Source organism: Nipponia nippon, unplaced genomic scaffold, assembly GCF_047370975.1.
Source record: "Nipponia nippon isolate SJK-2023a ecotype South Korea unplaced genomic scaffold, ASM4737097v1 scaffold_35, whole genome shotgun sequence".
Taxonomy (NCBI): Eukaryota; Metazoa; Chordata; class Aves; order Pelecaniformes; family Threskiornithidae; genus Nipponia; species Nipponia nippon.
In genome coordinates this window covers 1,730,564-1,748,516 of record NW_028262353.1, presented here as the reverse complement: position 1 = coordinate 1,748,516, position 17,953 = coordinate 1,730,564, and the positions used below count along the sequence as shown (strand labels likewise).

General features: G+C 67.0%; 3 protein-coding genes across 10 annotated transcripts; 1 reads left to right on the top strand and 2 right to left on the bottom strand.

The window, feature by feature from the left end:
* Window positions 1–2,129: 2,129 nt before the first annotated feature.
* On the bottom strand, window positions 2,130–4,730 carry SMUG1 (single-strand-selective monofunctional uracil-DNA glycosylase 1). The gene is made up of 3 exons (XM_087771077.1): window positions 4,594–4,730; window positions 3,366–3,707; window positions 2,130–2,999 (listed from the first exon to the last, which is right to left on the bottom strand). Exons 2-3 carry the CDS (start codon window positions 3,687–3,689, stop codon window positions 2,337–2,339), a joined length of 987 nt encoding a protein of 328 aa, XP_087627203.1. The 5' UTR covers window positions 3,690–3,707; window positions 4,594–4,730; the 3' UTR covers window positions 2,130–2,336.
* A 564-nt stretch (window positions 4,731–5,294) lies between these two features.
* On the bottom strand, window positions 5,295–11,083 carry CBX5 (chromobox 5). 3 transcript variants are annotated; one of them, XM_087771082.1, is made up of 5 exons: window positions 10,931–11,083; window positions 8,533–8,688; window positions 8,274–8,460; window positions 5,885–5,982; window positions 5,295–5,787 (listed from the first exon to the last, which is right to left on the bottom strand). In XM_087771082.1, the coding sequence occupies exons 2-5, from the start codon at window positions 8,667–8,669 to the stop codon at window positions 5,637–5,639; spliced, it is 573 nt and encodes a 190-aa protein (XP_087627208.1). In that variant the 5' UTR covers window positions 8,670–8,688; window positions 10,931–11,083; the 3' UTR covers window positions 5,295–5,636. The 3 variants fall into 3 exon arrangements, with proteins under 3 accessions (XP_087627208.1, XP_087627209.1, XP_087627207.1); XM_087771083.1 differs by lacking the exon at window positions 10,931–11,083 and adding an exon at window positions 10,727–10,859 and having other exon boundaries at window positions 8,533–8,683; XM_087771081.1 differs by lacking the exon at window positions 10,931–11,083 and adding an exon at window positions 10,728–10,844.
* Window positions 11,084–11,380: 297 nt separating this feature from the next.
* On the top strand, window positions 11,381–17,713 carry HNRNPA1 (heterogeneous nuclear ribonucleoprotein A1). 6 transcript variants are annotated; one of them, XR_015707726.1, is made up of 12 exons: window positions 11,381–11,541; window positions 13,556–13,672; window positions 13,966–14,112; window positions 14,240–14,450; window positions 14,536–14,628; window positions 14,708–14,830; window positions 15,093–15,164; window positions 15,357–15,530; window positions 16,304–16,426; window positions 16,532–16,594; window positions 17,479–17,522; window positions 17,620–17,713. XR_015707726.1 is itself a non-coding variant. In XM_087771059.1 (11 exons), the coding sequence occupies exons 1-10, from the start codon at window positions 11,527–11,529 to the stop codon at window positions 16,585–16,587; spliced, it is 1,131 nt and encodes a 376-aa protein (XP_087627185.1). In that variant the 5' UTR covers window positions 11,381–11,526; the 3' UTR covers window positions 16,588–16,594; window positions 17,479–17,539. The 6 variants fall into 6 exon arrangements, 5 of the variants coding, with proteins under 5 accessions (XP_087627185.1, XP_087627186.1, XP_087627184.1 ...); XM_087771059.1 differs by lacking the exon at window positions 17,620–17,713 and having other exon boundaries at window positions 17,479–17,539; XM_087771060.1 differs by lacking the exons at window positions 17,479–17,522; window positions 17,620–17,713 and adding an exon at window positions 16,768–17,087 and having other exon boundaries at window positions 14,738–14,830.
* The last annotated feature ends 240 nt before the right edge of the window (window positions 17,714–17,953 follow it).

The window sequence follows — 17,953 nt, the reverse complement described above, 5'->3', positions numbered from 1 at the left end:
AGGACAGGGACCACCCCACCTCCCCACTGCCACCGGGGAGCCGCTCCTCAGCCGGGCTGGGATGTCGGGGTGCTGCCGAGACCCCCCTTCCTTCCCAACGCCTCCCCTTCCCTTCCCAACGCCTTCCCTCCCCTTCCCTACACCTTGCCAACACCTTCCCTTCCCTTCCCAACACCTTCCCAACAACTTCCCTTCCCAACACCTTCCCCTTCCCTTCCCTACACCTTCCCCTTCCCTTCCCTTCCCAACACCTTCCCCTTCCCCTTCCCTTCCCTACTCCTTCCTCTTCCCTTCCCCTTCCCTACACCTTCCCTTCCCTACACCTTCCCTTCCCTACACCTTCCCTTCCCTACACCTTCCCCTTCACCAGGCTCCGGGAAACGACCGATTCCCAACTCCAAAATCCGCACCGTCCCTTGGCGTCCCGACAAAAGCGCGGCAGCCGAACGTGACAATCGCCTTGAAATACGGCGGCATCCAGCCCTCCGGAATGACGGGACCGCATTCCCTGTAAAAAATTATTTATTAGGAACTTTTAGTTCTTAAGTGGCAGCGTGATTTAGTGCCGGCGGCTGCTCCCAGCCCCGGGAACGCCGGCTCGGGCGGCACGGCTCGGGTCGCGGGGGAAAGCTGCCGGGGCGGTGGCGGGCGGCGTGGGGACGTAAAACTGTCACCGGGGGCTTAAATCAGGGATTGTCGGGAGCGGGGGGGGGGGTGTCCCTGGGATGGGCGTCCCTGGGAAGCTGGGAATGGGGTGGGGGGAATGGGAATGGGGTGGGGGGAATGGGGAGGGGAGAATGGGGGCCCAGAAATGGGGGAAAACCATGAGAATCGCTGCAGAAAGCGGCAAATTCCACCTCCCCCCCCAATCTTCTCTCCAGCCCCGTGTCCGCCCCTGGGGACCCCCGTGTCCCCCCCCCGAGCGCCTCTGTCCCCCTCCAGGTCCCCGTGTCCCCCCCGTGTCCCCTGTGTCCCCTCCGCACCCCCCCCCCGAGGTGCCAGGCCGCTTACCGTAAAGACGCTGATTCATTAGCGGCCCAATTAATTACTTGTCATCATCGGTCAGGGCCGGGCTGGTTGGCGGCAGGCTGGGGACAGGCCCCTCACGGGGGGGCACCCCAAAAAGTCAGCCCCCCGCCAGGGGACGGGGACCCCCCCGGGTCCTTTGGAGGGCAGCGGGGGCTTGGGGGGACGTTTGGGGGGGTGCGGCCCCCACCCTGCACCCCCAAACCAGGGGGTATCCCCCACCCTACAGCCCCACCTCTGGTTATACCCCCAAACCGCGGTGTACCCCTGCACCCCCAAACCCAGTTAAAACCCCCCACCTGCACCCCCAAATCAAGACATACCCCCACCCTGCACCCCCACCTCTGGTTATCGCCCCACCTGCACCCCCAAACTGGGGTGTATCCCCACCCTGCACCCCCAAATGTGGTTACACCTCCACCTGCACCCCCAAACTGGGGTATACCCCCACCCCACGCCCCCAAATCGGGTTATGCCTCCACCTGCACCCACAAACCCGGGTGTACCCCCACCCCACTCCCCCAAATCGGGGTGTACCCCCACCCTGGACCCCGAAATCCGTGGGTGCCCTGGTACCTGGTACCGCAGTGGGGAGCACCCAGGGGACCCCCCCACCCCCGGGGGCCAGCACCCAAAGGACGACGCGGAGGCCACGGCCCCGCAGGACGCAGCGTTTATTGGCGGCAGGGGAAACTGAGGCACGGGGGCACAGGACAGAGCACCCCGGGGAGCCCCTGGACGCCCCGTGTCCCCCCCTCCCAGGGGACGCACCCGTGCCTCAGTTTCCCCTGCCAAGAGCGAGCAGGGCCGCTGACCCCTGGGGTTAAACAGCTTAAAAACCCCCCCAAAACCCCCAAAAAGGAGATTTTAGGGGAAATAAAAGGGTGAGGATCCCCAGCACGCGGTGGGGACCGAGCCCGGGCGCCTCACAGGGGAAACTGAGGCACGGGGCGGGGGCACGGCCAGCACCCGCCATGGGATGCGGCGCCTCACCCCTGCCCCGGGGGCCCGTTTAGTGTTAAACTGGTTGAACTGGGGAGACTGGAGGTTGCTGGCTGGGTTCCCCGGCAGAATTAGCCCTTGGGGTGGGGTCCGCCCTGCAGCAAGGGGAAACTGAGGCATGGGGGGCGGGGGGGGGGGGGGGGGGAGTCCCCCATTCCCGCAAGATGGGACCCTGCTTTGCTCTCAGTGGGGGAAACTGAGGCACAGAGCCGTCCTCTGCCTTGGAATGAGACCCCAGGCTTGATGCTGGGGGGGAAACTGAGGCACAGATCTGTCTTTTGCCTCCTAAAGCTGCCCCAGCCCATCCCCTAATGGGGGAAACTGAGGCACGGACCCATTAACTGCCCCCCCCCAAACCCAGCCTTGCTCTCAGGGGGGAAACTGAGGCACGGATCCACCTCCCCCGCTCCGAAACCCTCCCCATCACCTCCCCGTCGCCCCCCCGCCTCCTCCAACAACTCCAGCACCCCCAGTTCTGCCAGTCGCGCCTTGGCCAGCTCCTCCCAGCCCCGGTTAGCGCGGGGATTTCGGGGCGAGGGATGGGGTAACCCCTCGACGCGAACCGTCAGGCCAGCGGCCGCCAAGGCGCGTCGCGCCCGCCGCTCGGCATAACGCCCCACGCCCACCACCAGCCCCACGCCCAGCAGCCCCACGGTTCGCGCCAGCGCCTGGTCGCAGAGCCCCATCAACCGGTCGCGTTGGGCGGGGGGCAGCTCGGTGGGGGGCAAGTTGCGACCGCTGGAGGCGAGGAAGAGGAGGGGACAGTGGTTGTGGACGAAGCAATGACGGAAAAAAAGGCGGGGGTCAGGGCAGAGGGTCCGTACCAGCCCCCAAAAGCGGGCGCCGCTCACCTCCGCCCGTCGGCAGGCCAGGCCCAGCACCGGGCGCTTGGGGTGCTCCGAGGGCGGCTTCTTCACCCCCCCGACGACCCGCAGCCACTCCCGCACGTGCCAGGCTTCTCCGAAGGGAACCTGCGGGACGGGGAAGGGGGGAGGTCAGGGGGGAGGTCAGGGGGGCTGCTGATCATCACCCCCCAGGGCACAGTTTACCCTCCCTGGGGAGGGGTTCTGGGGGGGTCCTGGGGAACCACCACCCCAAAACAGCCCTGGAGGTGACCCAGCTGCCTCCGTGCCTCAGTTTCCCCTACCTGGGGCCCCACAGGGATGGATGGGGGCAGCGCGCAGCACCCCCTGGGCATCCCCGTGCCTCAGTTTCCCCCCGCTTTGGCTCCACGGACGCCGTGCCCATCACAGCCACCCTACGAACACCCCCAGCCCCGTCCCAGCCTTGTCCATGCCTCAGTTTCCCTCCCCGCCGGGGCCCCCCCGGTGCTGCACCCCGGTCTGGGCCATGCCGAAGGGGCCGGGGTTCATGCCGAGGAAGAGGACGCGTTTAGGGGTGCGGCAGTAGCGGCGCACGAAGTCGCAGTGGGGCTCCCAGGCGTAGTCCAGGGGGTGGTAGACGTGGCTGACCGGCTCCCCGAAGGGCGGCAGCGCCTGCAGCAGCACGTTCTGCTCCCGCTCCAGCCGCAGGAACTGCCCCGCCAGGTCGTCATCGTCATCCTCCTCATCCTCATCCTCCTCTTCCTCCTCCGCCACTGGCACCGGCTCAGTCACCGGCTCTGTCACCGTCCCCGCCGTCTCAGCCCTGTTCTCCTCCATGCTGCCATCGCCTGGTGCCTGCGGAGGGGAGAGACGGGTGACAGGGCAGCTCCGGGGGGTGACAGGGCAGCCCCGGGGGGGGGCCGAGGCCGGGGTGGAGGTGAGGGGGCACCCACCCCTCCCCGAACTGGGGAAGGACGAGCCCCATCCCTGCTCTGCCCCATCCCCTGCACCCCCAGGGCCCCCAGCTACCCTGAAGCGCAGCCCTGCACCCCCAAGGTGTCCCCTCAGGGCCCTCCCAACTGCTCCCTTACCCCAGCCCTGAGCCCCCAACTGCCCCCCAGAGCAGCCCTGGGCCCCCACGGCCCCCCAGCTGCCCCCTTACCTCAGCCCAGGACCCCCAGGACCTCCCAACTGACCCCCAGAGCAGCCCTGTGCCCCGCCAGAGATCCCCAGCTGCAGCTCCGTGCCCTGAGGACCCCACAACTGCCCCCCAGAGCAGCTCTGCCCCCCCCGAGCCCCCCAGTTGCCCCCTAACTGCCCCACAGAGCAGCCCTGTAGCCCCAGGGCCCCCCAGCTGCCCACATACGCCAGCCCTGGGCCCCTGGGGCCCTCAACTGCCCCACAGAGCAGCCCCGCACCCCCCGGAGCCCCCTCAGGTGCCCCCTAACTGCAGGCCTGTGCCCCCAGCACAACCCAACTGCCCCACAGAGCAGGCCCGCACCCCCAGAGCCCCTCAACTGCCCCCCAGGGCCCCCTAACCACCCCCTCACCCCTACCTGCCCCACACCGCGGCCCTGCCCCTCACCGCCCCCCGGCCCGGCCCGGCCCGGCCCCTCCTCACCGCCCCCCCAGGCCCCGCCCGGCCCCTCCCACCATCACTCCCCTCCTCCCGCAGCCCCCCAAGTCCCCTCACGACGTCACCCGACGTCACATAACGTCACGCCGCCCCGCCGGGGCCTACCCGTGCGCCGCGCCGGGGCCGACGGCCCTCGCTGCCTCCTGCCCGGCCCCGCCCCTTGACCCCTGACCTGACCCCGCGCGCAGCGCCTGCCGGGAGCTGGAGTCCGGCGTGCCCCGCCCACCCCCGCCGCCTTCCCGGCGTGCCCCGCGCGGGGCCGGGGGGCGTGGCCGGGCCCTTTGTCTGCGCGGGGAATTTCCCATCGTGCCTTGAGGCGGGGACACCCCCCCCGCCCCCGTGGGGCCGCGCACACGCGTGGGAACGGGGCGGGGGAGGGGCCGCGACCCCACAGCCCCGGGGCGCGCGCGGAAAGGAGGCGCGGCCCCCCCACGCCCCGCCCCTTCTCGATGTCGCGGGGGGGAGGATGGCGCGGTGCCGCGCGGGCTTCGGCGGCACCACGGCGCCCCCTAGCGGCGCACCGTCGCCGAACAAGGGGCGGGGCGGGACCGGACCAGCGGCGCCCCGCCCCCGCGCCCCCAAGCTCCGCCCCCTCCGGGCTGCAGCGCCGCCTCCCGCCCACCAGGTGGCGCCAGAGGGGACCCGGGGGGGCCCCCCCACCTTCTTATGGGTCCCCCTGAAATGGGGGGGGTCCCTCGTATTGGGGGCGAACTGGGCCATACTGGGGATACTGGGAGGCCCCCAGTTGCCCCCCTTCCCTCCCCCAGACAAAGCGGCGGCTCCTGAAAAGTGACCGTTTATTGGAAGCAAATATGGGGGGGGGGGAGAAGACAGGACACAGGGACAGGGACACACGGGGGGCCCCCGGCTAAAAACACCAACCTTAGAAAAACAGCAAAAAACCGGGGCTGAGCCCCCCCAAACCTGCCCCACCCCCTCGTCCGGGGCGGGGGGGATGCAGGGGGGGGGGTGCCCCCCCCTTCAGACACCCCCAAAATGGAGGGGGGGGGGGAGCGTTGTGTGTCCCCGTCCCCCCCGTCCCCAGGGGGGCTGCGGGGAGGGGCAGGGCGATCCCTGGGGACACGGAGGGGGGGGGACACACACGAGATGATGGGGGGGGGGGCTATGTACAGGAGGGGGGGGCCGCCTTAGCTCCTGGGGGTCTCGCGCTCTTTGCTGTCCGTGTCCTCGGGGTAGGCGTGCCAGGTCAGCCGCTCCTCGTAGAAAGCGATGACGATTTGGGGACACTTGAGGTTCGCCTCCTTCGCCAGCACCAGGTCGGCCTCGTCCGTGTCCTTCCTGAGGGGGGACACACACACACAGAATAATAAGGGGGTCGGGGGGGGACACAGAAGGTGGCGGTCACCCCCCTTGGGGACACGCGGGGCAGCCTCACCACTTCATCAGGAACATCAGGTCCCCGCAGGAGTCGGTGGCACCGATGATCTTCTCGGGCTCCAGCCCCCGCTCGAAGCCCCGGGCGATGTCGTTGCTCTGCAGGTGTTTTTTTTTTTGGGGGGGGGAAAAAAGGGGATTTTTGGGGGTGAGGAGGTGTGGGTACGCCTGGGCGGGGGGGAAGGGGGTACAGCCCCGGTGCGTGGCAGTTGGAGGTCACAGGGTTGGGGACAGCCTCCCCCGGCTGCTGCGGGCCCTTCGCGGTGGCACTGGGTGCCCGTCCCCATCGCTGGGTGCCCGTTCCCATCACGGGGACATTGGGTTCCTGTCCCCATCCCTGGGTTGCTGTCCCCATGGTGGGGATGCCAGGTGCCTGTCCCCATGGCTGTGTCCCTGTCCCCATCACGGGGACACTGGGTGCCTGTCCCCATGATGGGGATGCTGGGTGCCCATCCCCATCCTTGGGTGCCCGTCCCCATGGCCAGGTCTGCATCCCCATCACGGGGACACTGGGTGCCCGTCCCTATCCCTGGGTGTCCATCCCAACTGTGGTGGCACTGGGCATCTGTCCCCATTGCAGTGACACTGGGTTCCTGTCCCCATCTCTGGGTGCCTGTCCCCATCCTGGGGACACTGGGTTCCTGTCCCCATCCCTGGGTACCTGTCCCCATCCTGGGGACACTGGGTTCCTGTCCCCATCCCTGGGTGCCTGTCCCCATCCCCAGGATGCTGGGTGTCTGTCCCCATCCCTGGGTGCCTGTCCCCATCCCTGCGACGCTGGGTTCCTGTCCCCATCCCTGGGTTCCTATCCCCATCCCGGGGACACTGGGTTCCTGTCCCCATCCCTGGGTGCCTGTCCCCATCCCTGCGACGCTGGGTTCCTGTCCCCATCCCTGGGTTCCTATCCCCATCCCGGGGACACTGGGTTCCTGTCCCCATCCCTGGGTGCCTGTCCCCATCCCTGCGACGCTGGGTTCCTGTCCCCATCCCTGGGTTCCTATCCCCATCCCGGGGACACTGGGTTCCTGTCCCCATCCCTGGGTGCCTGTCCCCACTGCAGTGACACTGGGTTCCTGTCCCCGTCCCCGGGTTCCTGTCCCCATCCCTGGGTGCCTGTCCCCATCCTGGGGACACTGGGTTCCTGTCCCCATCCCCGGGTGCCTGTCCCATGGCGTTACAGCAGAAATCTGATTAACTGCGCTCTTCCCTCCGCACAGGCCCGTTCAGCACCAGCAGCCGCAGCCTCAGGCCGTGGGAGCTGCCCGAGCGTAAATTTCCTGATAAAACCAACGCTGCAAACACAGAACTCGCCGAATCCGGCAGATGGGAGCGGGACGAAGGAGATAAGGACCAAGGAAACAATTCCAAGGGAATGAGGTCACTTCAGAAGGCAGCCAGCCCAGCGACAGTGCAAACCAGTAAGAAATCAAGAGATTGACCAGAATTACAGGGTTGGACTTGGGGATCAGGCGCTGGGTGGTACAGGTGTAACTGGGGGGCACGATCTGGGGCTGGGGTCCCTCTCTGGAGGCACCCGGCCGGAGCTGACACCTGGGAACTGATCACAGAGGAACTGGAAACCTTCCCTCGGACCCGACGCTACCCAGCGGGACCCCAGGGCGCGACCCTGCTGTGGTGGCCGGCGTGTGGAAATCCCTAACAATGGCTGGGTGCCTGTCCCCATCCCTGGGTGCCTGTCCCCATCGTGGGGACGCTGGGTGCCTGTCCCTGTTGTGGGGACGCTGGGTGCCTGTCCCCATCACAGGGACGCTGGGTGCCTGTCCCCATCCTGGTTGCCTGTCCCCATCTCTGGGTGCCCGTCCCCATCCCTGGGTGCCCGTCCCTGTGGTGGGGACACCAGCTGCCTGTCCCCATCACAGGGACGCTGGGTGTCTATCCCTGTCCCTGGGTGCCTGTTCCCATCCTGGGAGTCTGTCCCCATCTCTGGGTGCCCATCCTCATCCCTGGGTGCCCGTCCCTGTGGTAGGGACACCAGCTGCTTGTCCCCATCACAAGGATGCTGTGTGCCCGTCCTGATCCCCAGCATCACAGGGATGCTGGGTGCCTGTCCCCATCCCTAGGTGCCTGTCCCCATCCCTGGGTGCCTGTCCCTGTGGTAGGGACACCAGCTGCTTGTCCCCATCACAAGGATGCTGTGTGCCCGTCCTGATCCCCAGCATCACAGGGATGCTGGGTGCCTGTCCCCATCCCTAGGTGCCTGTCCCCATCCCTGGGTGCCTGTCCCTGTGGTAGGGACACCAGCTGCTTGTCCCCATCACAGAGATGCTGGGTGCCCGTCCTGATCCCCAGGTGCCCATTCCCATCACAGGGATGCTGGGTGCCCATCCCCACCCCTGGGTGCCCGTCCCCATGTCAGTCCTCCCCCTCACCTCCCTCTTCTTCTTGGCCTTGACGTCCTCCCCGCCGGCGGGCAGCCCTCCTTTCCTCTTGGCGCTCTCCGCCTTCTCCCGTGGTTTGTTCCCGTCACCCTCCTTCATCTTCTTATACTTCCTCATAAACTCCGAGATCAACTCCGGGCAATCCAGATTCTTCTCCGGCTCCCAAGTGTTGTGTTCCCTGTCACCAAATGACCGTCATCATCATCATCATCATCACCACCACCATCCCCCCGTCCCCAGTGGTACTTACTCGGAGAAGCCCTTCCACTTGAGCAGGTACTCGGCCTGGCCCTTCACCACGCGCCGGTCCAGCACCTTCTCCACCACATACTCCTCCTCGTCTCCCGAGGACGAGCTGTCGGCTGGCCGCTTGCTCCTCTTGCCCATAGCGCAGCGCCCACGGGTCCTGGGGGGGGACGGGGGGGGGGTTATTGGGGACCCCCCGGCCGCCCACCACCCCCCAAATCCAGAGGAAGAGGAGATGGCGGCGAAGGAGCAGGCACCTCCCGATGCAATTTGGGTTAAAACCCCTAAAAACAGTGGGGATTTAGGCACAGGGAAACGTCATTTGGGTTAAAAGCCCTAAAAATGGTGGGGATTTAGGCACAGGGAAATGCTTTGGTGGAAAAGCCCATTTCCCCACCAATTTATGACACAGCAATAAAAATCTCACCCTTTTTTAAGGGCTTAAAAAAAGCCCTTGACCGTTTTGGGGCAAGTTTGCTGCTTAACAGCAAAGCCCCACAAGTGAAAACCCCAGGGGTTTTAAAAAAAACAGGTTTTAAGGCACGCAGCCAAAATGGCGGGGGGGTTGTCTTGGGTTTAGCGTGTTTTTTTAAAATTCAGCCTTAAAAAAACGACGGAGCCAAGAAATTCCTCATCCTCCCCGTTCCCCGGGTGGCATTTCATGAAGGCCCGAACTGGTGAGATTCACCAGCGGGGGGGGTTGGGTGGCCAAAGGGTGGGTTTGGGTGTAAAAGGGATGGATTTGGGGGCAAAAAGGAGCAGTTTTGGGTGGTAAAAGGGCAGGTTTGGGTGTGAAAGGGATGGATTTGGGGGTAAAAGGAGCAGTTTTGGGTGGCCAAAGGGCGGGTTTGGGTGTAAAAGGGATGGATTTGGGGTAAAAGGAGCAGGTTTGGGTGGTAAAAGGGCGGGTTTGGGTGTGAAAGGGATGGATTTGGGGTAAAAGGAGCAGGTTTGGGTGGTAAAAGGGCGGGTTTGGGTGTGAAAGGGATGGATTTGGGGTAAAAGGAGCAGGTTTGGGTGTGAAAGGGATGGATTTGGGGGTAAAAGGAGCAGTTCTGGGTGGCAAAAGGGCAGGTTTGGGTGTAAAAGGGATGGATTTGGGGGCAAAAAGGAGCAGTTTTGGGTGCTAAAAGGGCTGGTTTGGGTGTGAAAGGGATGGACTTGGGGTAAAAGGAGCAGGTTTGGGTGGTAAAAGGGCGGGTTTGGGTGTAAAAAGGATGGATTTGGGGTAAAAGGAGCAGGTTTGGGTGGTAAAAGGGCGGGTTTGGGTGTAAAAGGGATGGATTTGGGGGCAAAAAGGAGCAGGTTTGGGTGGTAAAAGGGCGGGTTTGGGTGTGAAAGGGATGGATTTGGGGTAAAAGGAGCAGGTTTGGGTGGTAAAAGGGCAGGTTTGGGTGTAAAAGGGATGGATTTGGGGGCAAAAAGGAGCAGGTTTGGGTGGTAAAAGGGCGGGTTTGGGTGTGAAAGGGATGGATTTGGGGTAAAAGGAGCAGGTTTGGGTGGTAAAAGGGCGGGTTTGGGTGTGAAAGGGATGGATTTGGGGTAAAAGGAGCAGGTTTGGGTGGTAAAAGGGCGGGTTTGGGTGTAAAAGGGATGGATTTGGGGTAAAAGGAGCAGGTTTGGGTGGAAAAAAGGTGGTTTTGGGTTTGACAGGGATGGGGATGGAGCTCCGGGTCACCGCATCCCTAAAGCCGCGTGCGGGAGGCCTGGCGGAACAAAAGAAAAGCGCCGGTTTGAGGCAAAATTGTTGTTTTGGGGAAAAAAGCGCCAGTTTGAAGCACAAAAGGTCACGTTTGAGGCACAAAAGCACCCGTTTGAGGCAAAGAAGGGCAGTTTTGAGGCAAAGAAGAGGCGGTGTGTCTCGGCCTGGCGCGTCCCCGTGCTCGGGCCGGTCCCGGTGCTCGGTGCTGCACAACGGTCCGGACCGCGGGGGCGGGGCAAGCAGCGCGCCACCTCTCCCCATTGGCCAGGGGCACACGGAGTCCGCTCGCCCATTGGCTGAGCGCGCCGCCGCTCGCCCCCGCCCCGCCCCTCCTCCGTTGGCCTCGCCGTCCCGCCCCTCCGCCGCCGCCATTGGCCGAACGGGACGCCGCTCGCCCCCGCCCCCCGCCGCCGCCATTGGCCGGAGCGCCTGCTCATCCCGCCGGCGGGGTCCGCCCCCGCCCTGCCCCCCATTCATCCGCCTCCCGCCGCCGCTACCTGGGCGGGGAGCGGCTCCGGCGCGGGCCCGTCCGCCGCGGTCTGGCCGCCCCTCCGAGCCGCCGCCGCTCCGCGCTCCACCCGCCAAAACCGCCCGCAGCGCGCAGGCGCCGCCGGCCGCGCTCCGCGCATGCGTCCGCCCGCCCCCCCGCCCCCTCCCTCCCCGGTCGCCCCGCGTCGCGCATGCGCTGAGCCAGGTCCACCTTGGGCGCCGGCGGGCGGGCGGGCCCCTCCTCGCCGCCGCCGGGACTCGCCGCCGCGTCCCGCTGCTGCCGCCCGCCGCGCCGCGCTCGCCGACCTCCGCCGGGCCCGCCGCCGGGCAGCGCTGAGCGACGGCCGCGTCCGCCAATGGGAACGGCTGCGCCGTGGTGTTAGCCAATGAGAGGGAGGCGCGAGGCGGGACCGCCAGCGAGGGAACCAATCGGAGGAGCGCCGGGGAATCTCCGGGCCGGAGCGGGAAAAGCGGCGCAGGGCGGGGCCGCGGCGGCCTCGCCCAATCCGTGAGGCGCGGAGGCGGGACCTCCTCCGCCGCAGCCAACCGGCGGCGGCGGCGCGGGCGGAGCGGCCAATGAAGCCGCGTCGCTCAATCCCGCCGCCCAATGGGAGGCGGTGCGGGGGCGCGGCGCGGGCGGCACCGCCCAATGGGAGCGGCCGGGGGGCGGGCGGACGGCGGGGGCGGCGGAGTGAGGCGGCGGCGCTCGCGTCGCTCGGCCCCTTTCTGTCTCGGCGCCTCGCAGAGGGAGCATCGCGCGCTGAGCCGCCCGCCGCCGCCCAGCCCGCCCAGCCCCGCGCTGCCGCCATGGCCAAGTCCGAGGTAAGCGTCCCGCCGGCTCCCCCCCGCCCCCCCAGCCCCGCCCCGCCGCCGCCGGCCCCCGCCGCCCCGGCCGCGGCCTCCCCGCCCCCGCCGCCCCGCTCGCCGGCCGCGCGCGCCGCGCTCATTGCGCCTGCGCGCGCCTCCCGCCCGCCGCCTTCGGCGCAGGCGCGCGGGCCCAGCCGCGCGCCGGGGGGGTCCCGCGGCGCATGCGCGGCGCCGCGCGCGCCCGCTCGCTCTTGCGCTCTCCCTCCCCCCCTGCCGCCGCTCCCCGCGCGCGGGGCCACGTGCGCGCCTTTGTGCTCGGGTGGGCGATGGCGGCCGCGCCGCCTCCGCGCATGCGCAGGGCGCGGGTCGGGCCCGGGGCCACCGGGGGGGGGGAGCTCGGGGAGCGGGCGGGACCGGGCCCCGGGGGTGGTGACGGCCCCCCCAGGTGGGGGTGGGGGGCTCGGGGTCCTGTGGGGCCGGGGCAGCCCCGCAGATGGGGCCTGGGGGGCCCCGAGAATGGGGACTGGGGGGACACAGGGTCCCTGTGGGGCCAGGGCAGCCCCACAGATGGGGCCTGGGGGGGCGCTCCGGGCCCTGGGGGGCCCTAAAAATGCGGGTTGGGAGGGGCTTAGGGGCCTGGGGCCCCCAAGAATGCGGGCTGGGGGGGTTCAGGGGCCTGGGGGGCGCCACAGATGGGGACTGGGGGATGCTCAGGGGCCTGGGGGGCGCCTAAAAATACGCCTGGGGGGGCTCAGGGTCTATTTGTGGCCAAGGCAGTCCCACCGATGGGGCCTGGGGGGGCTCAGAGGCCTGGGCGCCCCAACAGATAGGGGCTTGAGGGGCTCAGGGTCCCTTTGGGACCAGGGCAGCCCCACAGATGGGCCCTAAAAATGGGGACTGGGGGGGCTCAGGGTCCCTTTGGGATCAGGGTAGCCCCACAGATGGGTCCTGTGGGGGGTTCAGGGGTCTGGGGGGGACTCGGGGTCCCTGTGGGGCCAGGGTGGTCGCACAGATGGGGCCTGGGGGGATCAGGGGCCTGGGGGACCCTAGAAATGTGGGTTGGGAGGGGCTTAGGGGCCTGGGGCCCCCAGGAACGCGGGCTGGGAGGGTTCAGGGGCCTGAGGGACCCCAGAGATGGGGCCTGGGGGGCCCTAAAAATGGGGCTGAGGGGCCTCAGGGTCCCTGTGGGGCCAGGACAGTCCCACAGATGGGGCCTGGGCGCCCCCACAGATGAGCGTTTGGGGGGCTCAGGGTCCCTTTGGGGCCAGGGCAGTCCCACAGATGGGGCCTGGGCAGCGCTCAGGGGCCTGAATGGCCCCACAGAGTAGGGCGGGGGGGGGCTCAGGGTCCCTTTGGGGCCAGGGTGGTCCCACAGATGGGGACTGGGGGGGGCTCAGGTCCCTTTAGGTCCTGGCCGGCCCCACAGATGGGGCCTGGGAGGGTTTAGGGTCTCCTTGAGGCCTGGGCAGCACCATGGATGAGGGCTGAGGGGGGCTCAGGGTTCTTTTGGGGTCTGGGCAGCCCCTAGATTGGCATTGGGGGTCTCAGGCCCCTTGAAGGAACATGCAGCCCCACAGATTGGGTCTGGGGGATCACAGAGCCTTCCCAGGGCCTGGTCGGCCCCACAGATGGGGGCTGGTCTCCCTGGGGCTGAGGACAGCGCTGGAGGGGGGCAGGGGGGACCAGGGAGGGGAGTGGGGTGAAAGGGCCCCCCTGGGGCTGGAGGGGTGCAAGGAGGCCCCATAGAGAGGGTTTGGGGATGATGGGTATGGAAGGGGCTGGGGTCTGTTTGGGGCTGAAGGCAGATACAACGGAGTGCAGTGGGTGCAGTGAGGGGGGGCTGGGCCTCCCTGGAGGTGTGGGGGTGCGAGGCAGTCCCGGGGGGCATTTTGGGGTGACAGGGCCTCCCTGAGGCTGGGGGAATGCAAGGGGTTCCCATGTAGGAGGTTTGGGGGTGGCGGAGCATCGCTGTATCTGGGGGGCAGGGGTGTCCAGCCCCCCTCACCGCCATGTCACCACCTCCCCGCAGTCTCCGAAGGAGCCCGAGCAGCTCCGCAAGCTCTTCATCGGCGGCCTCAGCTTCGAAACCACAGACGAGAGCCTCCGCAGCCACTTTGAGCAATGGGGCACCCTGACCGACTGTGTGGTAAGGCCCCCCAATCCCCTGCCGTGCCCTCCACTCCTGCCCGGGCTCGTCTCTGCCCCCAGCACCTCCCGGGGGGGGGGGGGGGGTGTGACAAGTGCCAGCCCTTGGTGACCCAACGCTGACGGGGTTTGAGGTGTAATGATGCGGGTAACGAGAGCGGCTGCTCTGCGGCTGCGAGGGTGGGAGCGAGAGCCAGAAGAGCTGAGGGAAAGGAGCCACGTCCCCACGGAGGGGGTCTGCTGCCTCTTGGGGGGGGCTTCGCACTGTGCCCTGATGTGTCTCTGTCCTCCCAGGTGATGAGAGACCCGAACACCAAACGCTCACGAGGCTTCGGCTTCGTCACGTACTCCTCAGTGGAAGAGGTTGACGCCGCCATGAACGCCCGGCCGCACAAAGTGGACGGCAGAGTCGTTGAACCAAAGAGGGCCGTATCCAGAGAGGTAGGGAGGAGCTGTGACCGTCCTCGGGGCCTCACCCCGCCAGATGAGGCCGGCAGAGCCCAGGGCGGCTTTGGGGGACGACGGGGAGCTGCCCCGACCCCACACCCACGCCGCCGTATTCCTGCAGGACTCCCAGCGGCCCGGCGCCCACCTCACAGTCAAGAAGATCTTTGTGGGCGGCATCAAGGAGGATACGGAGGAGCATCACTTGAGAGACTATTTTGGCCAATATGGCAAAATCGAAGTCATCGAGATCATGACGGACCGCGGCAGCGGCAAGAAGAGGGGCTTCGCCTTCGTCACCTTTGACGACCACGACTCTGTCGACAAGATAGTCAGTAAGTCCGGCGGGCGCTGGAAGGGAGGGCGGCACCCGGCTTTGTGCCCCCCTCCCCTAAATCTCCCTCTCCTCCCTCCCCGCAGTTCAGAAATACCACACTGTGAACGGGCACAACTGCGAGGTGAGGAAAGCCCTCTCGAAGCAGGAGATGGCCAGCGCCTCAGCCAGCCAGAGAGGTGAGCCCGCGGCTCGGCCCCCGGCTCCCCCCCTGCCCCGAGCTGCCGCTAGACCCCACTGCCTGTGCTGTTCCTAAAGGCTGTCCCCCCCCTCCGCCCCCTCTCCTAGGCCGCAGCGGTTCCGGGAATTTTGGCGGCGGCCGCGGAGGCGGATTCGGCGGTAACGACAACTTCAGTCGCGGCGGCAACTTCGGCGGCCGTGGTAAGTGGTTCGGCGGGACCCATCCGGCTGCCAGCCGCAAGGGACGCCGCCGGCTCGAGACGCAGCTCAAAACCTAGCCCAAACGCCGCCGCCGCTCCGGCTGCCACCGCTCCGGCTCCCGGCCCCCCTCGGCCCGGCCAGAGCGCGCCGCTCCTCCTCCCTCCACGCCGGGATTTCGGCACCCCGAACTTTTCTCTCCGGCAGCTCTAAACCGCCCGGCCCCGTGTGGACGGATTGAACCACAACGGTTTGTTCTTTTCAGGTGGGTTTGGTGGCAGCCGCGGTGGCGGTTATGGCGGCGGCGGAGACGGCTATAATGGATTTGGCAATGACGGTAAGGCCAGAGCGGGATTTCTCCGACGGGCAGCGGCCAACGCGCCCAGCCGCTCGCCGAGGACGCCAGCCGGCCCTGTGGCCCGGCCCAGACAGCGGACGCAGCCCACCGCCCTGCCGAACCCGGAGCCCGGCCCCCACGCGCCCGCCGGGGCGGCCCTGAGAGCTCAGCGCCCTCCTTCCTCTCCCCCAGGTTACGGCGGCAGCGGCCCCGGCTACTCGGGCGGCAACCGGGGCTACGGCGGCAGCAGCACCTATGACGGCTATAATAACGGCGGGGGGGGCTTCGGCGGCGGCAGCGGAGGACGGCGTCCCGCCCGGGGACCCGCGCTCGCCGTGCGGAACGGCCTTTCCGAAGCGGGCACAGGTGGGACCCCCCCCAAATCCCCCCTGGACGTAGGGCGCGTCTGGGTTCCCCCGTAAATCCTCCCCAGGTGCCTCGTGGCTCCCCGGTAAATCCCCCCCGCCCGGGGGTGCCTTTGGGCTCCCCATTAGACCCTGTCCCGGCAGCAGAGTGCCTCCAGACTCCCAGTTACCCCCCTCAGGCTCCTGGGTGCCTCTGGGTTCCCCGTTAAATCGCCCCAAGGCTCCCGGGTGCCTGTGGGCTCCCCGTTAAAGCATCTCCAGCTATGGGTGCCTCTGGGCTCCCCGCTAAACACCCTCCTGGCCTCCAGGCTCCCCGTTAAACCCCCCTGAGACCCCTGGGTGCCTCCCCCTGCCCCAGTCCTTGGCCATTGGGTGCCTCTGGGCTCCCTTTTAACCCCTCCCAACCATGGGGTGCTTCCAGGCTCCCCGTTAAACCCTCCTCCAGTTCCTTGGGTGCCTTCGGGCTCCCCGTTAACTCCCCTGTGGCCGTGGGATGCTTCTGGGCTCCCCATTAACCCCCCCCAATTCCTCAGGTGCCCCCAGGCTCTCAGTTAACCCCTACCTTGCCTCTGGGCTCCCAGTTCACCACCCCTCTGGGCATCGGGTGCCTCTGGGCTCCCCATTAAGCCTCCCCAAGCTCCCAGGTGCTGCCAGACTCCCCGTTAAACCCCCCCCAACCTCCGGGCCCCCATTAAACCTCCCCCCCCCGAGATCCCTGGCTGCCTCCCCCTTCCCCGCGCTGACCCTGTCTCCCTCCTTCTCCCCCCTCCCCAGGCAGCAACTTCGGTGGCGGGGGGAACTACAACGATTTTGGCAGTTACAACAACCAGTCGTCCAATTTCGGCCCCATGAAGGGGGGCAACTTCGGGGGCAGGAGCTCGGGGCCGTACGGCGGCGGTGAGTCCCCCGGGGGGGGGGGTTGGATGCAGCCCCCAGACCCTTTTTCTGTCCGTCCGTCCCCCCGAGCGTTTCTCTAACACCCCCCCCCCCGTCCTCCCGCAGGCGGCTACGGCAGCTCGAGCGGCGGCGGCAGCTACGGCGGCGGCAGGAGGTTTTAACACCCAGGTAAGCCCGACCGCCGCGAAGCAGGCGAGCCATTCCACCAGCAGCGTATTAAATTAATGCAAAAATAAAGAAGAAAAAAAAAAAAGATTAAAAAAAAAGGCTGCCAAACGCCCTGACAGCGGCGGCTGGCCCCGGGGCCGTTTAGATTAACGTTATTCCGTATTATTCAACAGGAAACAAAGCTTAGCGGGAGAGGCGAGCCAGAGAAGGGACAGGGAAGCTGCAGGTTACACCAGTTGTGAACTCGGCCCACTCACAGCTGTGGCGGGGGGTGGCTGCTCCATGAAGACGTGTGTTAGACAGAAGTCTCCTTTGCGAAACAGGACTGTGTTTGTGACTAATTGTACAACAGGTTATTTTAGTTTTCTGTGCCGTGGAAGCATTCCGACGAGGCCTCCCGGGAGCCTCGGTTTTATTTGCGCGCCCGTGCTGTCGATCGCTAACTGTAACACAACATGACGCTGAATAAATGTGTCTTTTTTTTTTTTTTTTATTATTTTTAGTTTTTTTTTATATATATATATATACACATATTTCTGATCTCTACGCCACTCTGGTGTCGGCCGCGGCGGGGCGCAGCCTGTCCCCCCCACCCAGCGCAGAGTAGCTCAGGCTCTTCCCCGCGCCCCACGCACGCACCCCCGGCCCCGTTTCGCCCTTCACGGGCCCCGCACCCCCCGATTTCAGGCTCGGCCACCCCCCCCTTGTCCCCGGGGTGTCCCCTCGGCCTCGGCCCCCCCCCAGGTTCTCCCCCTCGCAGCACCGCAGAGCGCAGGGCAGGGACGCTGTAGGTAAGAGCAGCTTCTGTGTGCGTGTGTCCCCACCGTCCCCGTCCCCCCCCGGGACCCCCGCCCGGTCGCTAACGCTCGCCTTCGCTTTTGTAGGAGCCACCGGCAAAGGGAGAGGAGCCCGCGGGCCACCGGCGGAGGTGAGCGGGCGGGGGGACAATGGCGGGGTGCAGGGGGACACGTGTGACACCCCCGGGGCCGGGGACACCCCCCTTCATGGCTCTCCCTTCCTTGCAGCGCCCGCGGGAGCCCGTTAGCACCTGGGAGGTGTCGCGGCCACGGGGGCCGGGGGCCTTGTAAATAAAGAAAAGGGTATTTTTGTAAGCGTGTCCCGTCTGTGGGGACGGGGAGGGGACAAGGCTGGAGCAGTGACGGAGGGGCTGGGGACAGAGGGGTGGGAGATGGGGCTGGGGGACAGGGTGGCGCTGGGGCAGGGGAGGGATGGGGATGAGACGGAGGGGACAGGACGGGGACAAGGAGAGAGGGGATGGAGGGGACAGGACGGGGACAAGGAGAGAGGGGATGGAGCGGCCGTGGAGGGGACATGGAGGGTTTGGGGACAGGGTGGTGC